General features: G+C 42.3%; 2 protein-coding genes across 2 annotated transcripts; one reads left to right on the top strand and one right to left on the bottom strand.

Moving 5' to 3' along the window:
- Positions 1-1,357: 1,357 nt before the first annotated feature.
- rabepk (Rab9 effector protein with kelch motifs) lies at positions 1,358-4,731 on the top strand. The gene is made up of 8 exons (XM_076758066.1): positions 1,358-1,538; positions 1,966-2,032; positions 2,116-2,270; positions 2,406-2,561; positions 2,767-2,931; positions 3,659-3,808; positions 3,948-4,097; positions 4,197-4,731. The coding sequence occupies exons 2-8, from the start codon at positions 1,980-1,982 to the stop codon at positions 4,421-4,423; spliced, it is 1,056 nt and encodes a 351-aa protein (XP_076614181.1). The 5' UTR covers positions 1,358-1,538; positions 1,966-1,979; the 3' UTR covers positions 4,424-4,731.
- On the bottom strand, positions 4,655-8,546 carry hspa5 (heat shock protein 5). Its single transcript, XM_076758065.1, has 9 exons — positions 8,405-8,546; positions 7,663-7,815; positions 7,302-7,533; positions 7,054-7,191; positions 6,853-6,965; positions 6,372-6,762; positions 6,025-6,262; positions 5,772-5,939; positions 4,655-5,670 (listed from the first exon to the last, which is right to left on the bottom strand). Exons 2-9 carry the CDS (start codon positions 7,779-7,781, stop codon positions 5,102-5,104), a joined length of 1,968 nt encoding a protein of 655 aa, XP_076614180.1. The 5' UTR covers positions 7,782-7,815; positions 8,405-8,546; the 3' UTR covers positions 4,655-5,101.
- Positions 8,547-9,896: the final 1,350 nt, after the last annotated feature.

Raw genomic sequence — 9,896 nt, 5'->3', positions numbered from 1 at the left:
AAGTCCAAGCAACACTTAGTACAGAAATTGAGGTTTTAACAACAAAGGCAATGGCACAACCTACTGGACACGTTGTGAAATGCAGTTTTTTAGTGTATACTGTCAGTACAATGCACAGTAAATGATCATACCGTGCCTGCTTGGATAAATATAACTCCTAATAGTAGTCCCAGATGGAGAGAGAAAAGGAATGCTTTAAAACGCATCCAATGCATGCATTTTAAATGCAAAAGATGCATGCAAATGTATTTCTCATGTACTGTATAAATATGGATCTTATATTTAAATTCGTTATAGAACTGCTAAAAATGTATCACAGGTTTCTTACTTTATCCCCCTAGGTGTGCTTTTCTGGAAAATACTTTCAAGCTACTTCTCTGCAGGGATCACTGAAGTTTTTCTGAAGCTGAATCTTGCAGGTCCTACATGTAACCACAAGGTGTCGCAACTCCACTCTGCAACTAACAGTCAATTCCATACAGTACTACTGAGCAGAGGCTTTACTGCTAATGTGAGGGATGGGTTGTATCATAATGATATTGCTAGTTTGGGTGGACAAGTGTATGAAAATGATCTGCTGCACAGAATAAGATTATTTTTTTTTCTCAATTTCCAAACTGCAACTCTTGGACTTTTGAATCCCGCTTCAAAGTTGCTTGTACTCATCTGGAATGAAAGAAATGCATCTCTCCTGCACAGTCAAGACAGATGGCAGCTGGAAAAGAGTTTCACTTCGTCTGAGGCAAGAAAAACACAAATTCTTTATTGTAATAAATGTTAAAAATATAAAATGACGGAAAACAAGATTAATATGACGAAACGTTACTTTCAGCCGCCATCTTTGTTTGGCTAAACTAACGTTAATTTACAGTAACTTAAAATCTTAACTATGCAGCCAGTGGAAGGGGCTATTTCTGTTGTAGCTAAGAGTTATTGGTATCCTGAAAACACCTTATATACACCAACTGTTTATCAAGTGCTGGGTTATTTAAATTCTGACATATTTAAATAAAAAAGCTTATTTGGCTACCGTTAAATTAGCTCTGTAACTCGAATTATCAACGCATGAAAGCGTGGCGCTGCTGTCACCCACAGCCTACCTTTTTACTTGAAGTTTTTAGGTCGAAGATGAACTCAAGACGCTGTTTTAAGTGTCTTAAGATTTCTTTGCTAACCCCGTGAGGAATTCACATGAATGCTTTATTCTTGATAAAATAGGAAATTTGTTTTTGCTCATTGCTGCATTCATCACCGGGATTAATTAAAACAAGTGAACTGCGCATGCGTTCCAGGCAACCATGGCAACTACGTTTGGGACGTCTATCAACCAGCGTTGTCAACGTCATTATTTGCGGTCAGTTTTAATGTAGAGCTGTGCTATGTTAGGAGTGGAGCATTTAGTCTAACTTCACAGTTTCATTTGGCCATATTAACCGCGGTTACTGTGTGAACGTCAGAAAGTAGTGCCAGGGAATAACGACTAAAGTTAAAGAACACGGATCATTCGTTGTCTTCCCTCTTTCCACCCGGAAGAACAGGTCAGTGGACAGGAAGCTCTTCACGTGCCCGTTTGAGTTAGCAAGTAGTGTTAGCATTAGCGGCTTCAAGGCAATCACTATATCCCCAGCTCAGCGACCCTGTCGCTGAATTACGCTGTATTCACAAATAGTGTTTACGACTGTGTTTTACAAGCGACCCTTCAAACTTTTACAAGGAGATCTATAAAAACGCCTACATATTTGAGTTGCTTCGATTGTAATGTTAGCTAGTTTTAACGTAAGGGCTTCTGTGGATATCATCAGCTGATAGAAACTTGTTACTGTCATAAGGGAAACATCAGTCATCAATAATAATTTGACTATGGCTTGTCCTATATCAGCTGTTGTGCGATCGCAAAATGCAACAAATTGATCCTTGGCAAGAGAAGTATGAAAAAACAATAACACCAGCTTCATTCATACACAGTATCCTTAACAGCGATGGAGTTTCTCCCAGTGCTTGACCCTCTAGATAAACCCAAAGAGGGAATATGGTAAGTAAATTCAAATCAGTTAATGCCCTTGTGAGTCAATGAGGTAACTTTTTATCTTGCTGAAAGTGTTTTTCCGTCCACAGGTACGCGTTGATTCCAGGGGGAAGTGCTCCAGGTGTTAGTGTGGGTCACACCTGCACGTTTAGTCCATCTGGAGATGGAGGAAAAGGCAGAATCCTTATTGTTGGAGGAGCCAACCCCAGCGGCAGCTTCTCACATTCGGATACCATAAATTTAGGTAAATAGAGATCAATCTGCAAAGAATCTGTCCAGGGATACATGTGCTTAACTGTGTTTTATAAGCCACTAGTCACTATAAATATATCGTATATAATCTACTTGTTCGCATTTTTGTCCTTTTTGACTCCATCAGATAATCATGAGTGGGATATCCCAGACTGGGAGGGTTTGGACTCACGGTATGAACACTGCAGCTTTGTGCCGGAGAGCTGCCCCCAGAGCCTGTGGGTGTTCGGAGGGGCACAGCAGAGCGGCAATCGCAGTTGTATCCAGAATTTACAGCTAACAGGTAAATCAAACTCCCCTCATTAGTAGCATAGCGCTCAGGTGATTTCACAGACTGCCCTCTGTCACACATGTTTGTCATGAATCAGATGTAGATGAACAATCCATAGAGTTACCAACACCACATGGTTTTTAACTGCATTATAACCAGTGCTATTGCTGGGATATCTGTACACTGAGTGTGATCCGTCCTGTTCTTGTCTGTCCAGAGAGCGGGTCTCGCTGGAAGAACGTAGTGGTAAATGGCACACCCCCCAGTCCGAGGACTTACCACACCAACTCAGCCTGCCTGGGGGACAGACTGTATGTCTTCTCTGGTGGGGAGGCAGGAGCTGCACCTGTCTCAGACCCCAAACTTCACGTCTTTGATACAGGTTTGTTTAGGATTAACCAGCTGCTTAGCATAATTGCATGAGATGGTACTTTACAGTGCGATTACCTTTGACTATGATCAGTCAGAGGACTTAAAGTTTCAACTTGAACATTCCATATAGTCATAATTACCGTGCCGTGTTGAATTTAATAAGCCACTAATTGTGACTTTTTAGGAGGTTGTGTGGCAAATCTAAACATACACGTAAATGTATACAGAAGGAGATAGCAAAAATTTCAAACTAAGCATTTTGTGTTTTGGCAGAGACTGATAGCACAAGAATTTGGTATGAGAAAGTGCCATCATTTTTTTTATCTTGCTTAATTAAAATACATATCAGGTAAGAGAAATCATTCCAGGTGTTTTCACAGTGGACATTTTGACCTGTCATACCAGGAAACACACAGGTGTTAATTAATAACCTTAATTAATTATGGCTGCAGTACAGTTGGATGCTTAGGCTTTTCCTGCTATAGTTAAAATATTTTTACTTAAGTCCTTACCCAATGAAAACATCCATACAGTTGTTTATAAAGAAAGTAGTGAATGTGAGCTTTAGCGTCAAATGCTACCTGATTCAGTGTTACCAAATTCTAAAACTTGTTCATGTGCCCTAAAAAGTCAACCAAAATTTAAAATAAGACACATTACACTGCTCCTTGTTTTTATATGTCGTGATAACAACAATAAGCAAATATGTGACGGCTTTTATCTTTTGGTGTTCCCAGCGTCTTCCACCTGGTTTCAACCGGAAACACAAGGCAGACACCCATCCGCCAGACATGGCCACATTATCGTAGCAATGGGTTCAAAGATCTATATTCACGGAGGCATGGCTGGAGACAAATTCCACAACGATATGTACTCGCTTGACACAAGTAAGCCGGAACTCTCCTGCGTCATAATACAAGGAACAAAGCTTGTCTTATCTCAGATGATCATGTATAATGAAAATGTAGAGCCTCAGAATTTGGAAACTTTTTATTAAAAAGGATAAAACCATGTACGTGTTTACAGGGAGCATGAAGTGGGAAAAAGTGCAGACCAAAGGAGACATACCATCAGGAGTAGCAGCCCACTCGGCTGTGGCGCTGGGCAAGAACATCTACATTTTTGGGGGGATGACTGCAGATGGAGCCAGCAACTCCATGTACAGATTCAACACTGGTACACAGTTATGAGTATTTGTACACGCTGTATTTCTACATCTAAAAATTCTATGGGGCAGTTTAGTTCTTACATTAATGGTATACCTCCTGTTTGCAGACAAATGTCGGTGGGTGTTCATGAAGTTTGAAGGAGACATGCCACCAAACCGCCTGGACCACTCCATGTGTTTGTTGCCATGGAAGGTGCGTGGTGACGGGAATGGAGGAGAGGAGCAAGCCAGCAGCCAAGCGGCCTCAGAGACAATACATCTGGCCTTTGTGTTTGGAGGGATGGACACCCAGGGTGTCATTTATAATGACTGCATTGTGACTGTGGTGACATGATGTGCCTTCATATTGTAATATTAATTTACCAAATTTATAATAAAATATTTGTCAAGTATTGCACTTCTTATTGGAAACCTGAAAACAGGTGAAGGTTAATTCTGTACTGTTGATACTGAAATGAACACCATTTTACAAATTCACTCGAGTTGTGAAGCATAAACTTGAGGTAAGAGAAGGCTGCAATGTTCATCATTTGAGTCAGTAAATGAATGTAGTAAGAGACAAGTACCATTTTGTATCAAACATTTATTTCAATGTCTTTCCAGAAGTACGATGACCAGATTCAATAAATAACTTTTAGCATTGCCTGTGAACATATGAGCCCTTAATCCCACAGACATCTTACTCAATGGACCCATAAAACACCTACCCCACCCACCCCACCCCACCCCACCCACCCACTTCACTACAGAACCCCATCAGGACTGCCTGAGAACAGCAGCAGCAAGCCTCATATCCGGGCTGACGAATATCTCCGCCTTCCAGCGAAGAGAACACCTCTCACACACTGAAACTCATTTTAAAGTCTTTCAGAAGATTCAGTATGGTTGCTTGTTATCGCCACCCCTTCCCAACCATTCCTCTCACTATTTGAGTCCCATCAGTCCAATATGTACATCTAGATGCCACTACCAGAGAGGCAAGGGGCGACAGGGGAGCTGACTTCGAACCTGCCTACAACTCATCCTTCTCTTCCTGTTCACTGTCGGCTCCCTCGGGTGGGGGTCCTCCCGCACTACCATAGAGCTTGCTGATAATGGGCTGAACCACCTCCTCCAGCTCCTTCTTCTTGGCCTGGAAGTCTTCCAGCTCAGCATCCTGATGTGACTCCATCCATTCAATCTTCTCCTCCACTGCCTTCTCAATGGTTTCCTTGTCTTCATCTGACAGCTTGCCGCCGAGCTTCTCCTTGTCTCCGATCTGGTTCTTCAGGGAATAGGCGTAGCTCTCCAACTCATTGCGGGCATCGATCCTCTCTTTCAGCTTCTTGTCCTCATCAGCAAAGCGCTCAGCGTCGTTCACCATGCGCTCAATATCCTCAGGCGTCAGACGGTTCTGGTCGTTTGTGATTGTGATTTTGTTCTTGTTGCCTGTGCCTTTGTCCTCAGCGGTGACACGCAGAATACCGTTGACATCAATCTCAAAGGTGACCTCAATCTGTGGCACACCACGGGGGGCAGGAGGGATGCCAGTCAGGTCAAAGGTGCCCAACAGATGGTTGTCTTTGGTCAGAGGACGCTCACCTAAAGACAGAATCAGTAATTAAGCTTGTGCAATAAAAAGATCTGTCTGCACACAAGGACAATGCAAATGATAAATGTTTGAAACCATGTCCAACTCTTACCTTCATAAACCTTAATGGTGACAGTGGGCTGGTTATCAGAGGCTGTAGAGAAGATCTGGGATTTCTTAGTGGGCACCACGGTGTTCCTGGGGATCAGCTTGGTCATTACTCCTCCAACGGTCTCAATACCAAGGGTCAGGGGGCACACATCCAGAAGAACCACATCACCTGCAAGACAGGAACATGTTTAGTAAATAGATCAAAATTCAGTTAAGTGGAACAGAAACTGCTATGTACAAACAAGATGGCTTACCAGTGTCCTCCTCTCCAGAGAGCACTCCAGCCTGCACAGCTGCTCCGTATGCCACAGCCTCATCAGGGTTGATGCCCCTGGAAGGCTCTTTGCCATTGAAGAACTCCTTCACCAGCTGCTGGATTTTGGGGATACGGGTAGAGCCTCCAACCAGGACAATCTCATCAATGTCAGTCTTCTTCAGGTCAGCATCTTCCAGCACCTTCTGCACAGGCTTCATGGTGGAACGGAACAGGTCCTGTCAAAGTAAAATACAAAATTAAAAGGCTTGTCAAACGTAATTTTTGCTTCAGTTGTGCTTGAGTTATTGCATATACATATATACACTGATTGGTTGTATAACTCACCATGTTGAGCTCTTCAAATTTGGCACGGGTCAGGGTTTCAGAGAAATCTTCTCCCTCAAAGAAGGACTCAATCTCAATGCGGGCCTGGTGCTGGGCAGACAGAGCTCTCTTTGCCTTCTCAACCTCACGACGCAGCTTCTGCACCGCACGGTTGTCTTTGCGCACATCTTTGCCAGTCTTCTTCTTGTACAGCTTGATGAAGTGCTCCATGACGCGCTGGTCAAAGTCTTCACCTCCCAGATGAGTGTCACCGTTGGTGGCCACTACTTCAAACACACCATTGTCAATGGTCAGAAGGGAGACATCGAAGGTTCCACCACCAAGATCGAACACGAGAATGTTCTTCTCGCCATCCCTCTTGTCCAGACCATAAGCAATAGCAGCAGCAGTTCTAAAGAATAAAATTATGAGATTATTACACAGGAAAGGAGGAACTGTTTGGAAATGTCAGATTAATAAACTATTTTCATTAGATGCTTACGGCTCATTGATGATTCTCATAACGTTCAGACCAGCGATGGTCCCAGCATCCTTAGTGGCTTGGCGCTGAGCATCATTGAAGTAGGCAGGAACAGTGACCACAGCATGTGTGACCTGAGGGAAAAGATGGCAAGGTTAGATACAATTATACATTTGTTTCGGAGTGACATATTCTTTGATGTACATTCTGACTTCTTTGTACCTTCTTGCCCAGATAAGCTTCAGCAGTCTCCTTCATCTTAGTCAGCACCATGGCAGAAATCTCCTCTGGAGCAAATGTCTTCATTTGGCCACCACCAATGTCAACCTGAATATGAGGCTTGCTCTTCTTCTCAGTGACCTTAAGAGGAACATGGATCAATATTAATATACCAAGTATGTTACTCAAACATCACCTGATGACCTTTAAACCATACAACCATAACTTTCACATCAAGAGTACAGACTAACCTTGAAGGGGAAGTACTTGATGTCCTGCTGCACAGAGGAGTCACCCCAGGTGCGCCCAATCAATCTTTTGGCATCAAAGACGGTGTTCTCAGGGTTAGAGGTCAACTGGTTCTTGGCCGCATCACCAATCAGACGCTCACCTTCACTGGTGAAGGCCACATATGATGGGGTGATGCGGTTACCCTGGTCGTTGGCGATGATCTCAACACGACCATTCTTGAACACTCCAACACTACAAGAAAATATTTTGGAAATGATTACTCAAACGGCAACAATGAGAGTGTTATTTAATATTCATTACAGTGTCTTCTGAACAATTAAGCCAAAAATCACTTTCTTTCTTTTTTTTTTTTTTTATTACCATGAGTAGGTGGTCCCCAGGTCGATTCCAACCACAGTCCCCACACTCTCTCTCTTGTCATCATCTTCGGCGGCAAACACGGTGCCGGTCACCAGCATTACAACCCACAACAGCTTCATGTTTGCTTGGATGAGCTCAGATCTACAATGAAATCTGCGGAGAAGAAACACAATAATGTTGAGGGGGAAAAAAACGAGGCCTTGCGTTCATGACGTGGTTTCTGCCTCCCAATTAGTTCACGTAGCTACCAGCTAATGGTAACGCTTGATGTAATTTACCAGGATTTAGACCCATGATAAATGGGAAGCGTGGCATTTACCAAGAAACCCCCAATAATGTGAAAATTATAAGCGATGGAAGAATATTGGTAAACTGGGTGGAGCACCACTGCCTCTTCCTTATGTGAACCCCGCTGTCTACATTTTTTCCCTATCCGCCGGTAGCTAGCTAACCACGTTACCGCGTATGGCAGACATGCGAAGGAAAAACGTTACCTTGCTACACCGAGCAGATAAAAATAAGTTCTTTTAGCATGGCATGCTGCCATCACAGCAGCTATCTTCCTCATCTTGATTTAAAAGGCTATAGTAAACTTCGGGTAAATGCACCACTATGGTCAAATGTCAAGTTAGCTTAGCTGGTTTCATCAAAATGAAAATGTCTTGAAATGACGTCCAACGTTGAAGAAAACACTAAATATTATCATATTCATTATCATATTCACAACAATGTTTAAACATACCTTAATCGCAGTATTATCGGTGTGTTAACGGCCTTGACGTTGCCTCAGCTGCTACCAGCGTTTTCCTGCAAACTGTGTCGATCTAACTTAACTGTTTTGTACTCTTTCCTCTGTGAAATGATGTTCAATGGATTGTGCTCTCTGCATATATAAGCCGTTGCTTCTTCCCTGTCGTGGAGGCCCGCGATTGGCTGAGCAGCTGCTCGTTGGAACGCACTGATTGGTTCCAGCAGGCACGCTGGCCGCCGCTGATTTGCACACATCGACTCGAGTGACGTCCGACTTTGTGCCTACTGTGCCGAATGCTGATTGGCTGTCTGTCAAGCGGATTCATGTACACTGTTGGAGCAGCGACATGCCACTCCAAAGACTGGGGAAAGGGTGCATTTTCACATTTTGTACATTCGAAGTTATTGCTGCTGTTTTTATAAGGCCCAGATATTATTATATATAATTCTCATGTTCCCATAGTTTTAGGAAGTGTGACTATGTGGATACTGTGTTGGCATCATGAGAAGTAATGATGACTCACCACAGTGAGTCAGGAATGTACAAACCCTGTAATATGTGTGTCACTAAACAGTCAAAAAGCAAATGTTATTACATCAGATGAACTGGAGTGTCAGGACGTTTCATCACTCAATGTACACACTTGCAATTATGGGTCAAGACTTCCACCTTGAAATGCAAGCAATCTGCAATAATTGGAAAAACAAGTTTTAACATGGACACTCCAGCCCAATGATCACATATTGATCATAGATGTACTTGATTATTTTGAACAAACAGGTTACAGCACATCAAACAAAAGGGCATTCTCTTATACAGTCTCCTATGATCAAAGTCTAAATAGGTCAAGGTTAGGTAACTGGCTGTCAAAGGCACTCTTTAGTCTACATGAACCCTGTATACTTACAGCAGCCAAAGTATGACTGTAAATGGGAAATTTAAGAAAGTACTGTAACTAAATATAGAGTCTGGTTCTACTTCAGGTTTTGCTCATTATAAAGTTCACCTGTTCTGTGTATTTTTAACACACAGCCCTCTTCTGTTGGAGTTGCAGACTTAGTCATGTTATTACTTGCATGTGGTATGTCAGGCCTAATATGACGAACACTGAAAAATACCTTACTTTTACATAAAAAAAAAAAAAATCTGCCATTGAGTGAGATTAATACGTGTTTCCAATACAAATCAGCTTGTTTGAAGAATTTCCTAGAATCAAGGATAATTTTATAGATATTATGACAGCCGTTCTGTCTTAACTCGACATATGAACACACAATAATTTCTAGAACATTTCTGACAAAGATGCATTTCAATTTCAGGAAAATTCTAGAAAGTCCAAGAAAGAAACAGAACATCTGTGAATACTATTCATTATTAATTTATATGGGATTGTTTGTGGGAGTAGCACATTTTTTTTCGTACACTAGATGGAAGAACAATGACAGTGTTGCCTGAATGCTGGATGTAGTGAAACAGATCAGAT

Source organism: Chaetodon auriga, chromosome 19 (assembly GCF_051107435.1).
Source record: "Chaetodon auriga isolate fChaAug3 chromosome 19, fChaAug3.hap1, whole genome shotgun sequence".
In the NCBI taxonomy this organism is placed as follows: Eukaryota; Metazoa; Chordata; class Actinopteri; order Chaetodontiformes; family Chaetodontidae; genus Chaetodon; species Chaetodon auriga.
The sequence above is the reverse complement of the archived record's forward strand: the minus strand, read 5'-3'. Positions and strand labels throughout refer to the sequence as shown.

What these genes read in the sequence shown, in the direction of transcription:
- rabepk (XM_076758066.1), top strand. Translation starts at nt 1,980, where the DNA reads ATGGAGTTTCTCCCAGTGCTTGACCCTCTAGATAAACCCAAAGAGGGA. An exon ending in TTCGGATACCATAAATTTAG is followed by an intron (nt 2,271 to 2,405) that starts GTAAATAGAGAT and finishes TGACTCCATCAG; the next exon opens with ATAATCATGAGTGGGATATC. An exon ending in CATGTACAGATTCAACACTG is followed by an intron (nt 4,098 to 4,196) that starts GTACACAGTTAT and finishes TCCTGTTTGCAG; the next exon opens with ACAAATGTCGGTGGGTGTTC.
- hspa5 (XM_076758065.1), bottom strand. Translation starts at nt 7,781, where the DNA reads ATGAAGCTGTTGTGGGTTGTAATGCTGGTGACCGGCACCGTGTTTGCC. An exon ending in CTGGGGACCACCTACTCATG is followed by an intron (nt 7,534 to 7,662) that starts GTAATAAAAAAA and finishes ATTTTCTTGTAG; the next exon opens with TGTTGGAGTGTTCAAGAATG. An exon ending in ATGAGAATCATCAATGAGCC is followed by an intron (nt 6,763 to 6,852) that starts GTAAGCATCTAA and finishes TTTATTCTTTAG; the next exon opens with AACTGCTGCTGCTATTGCTT.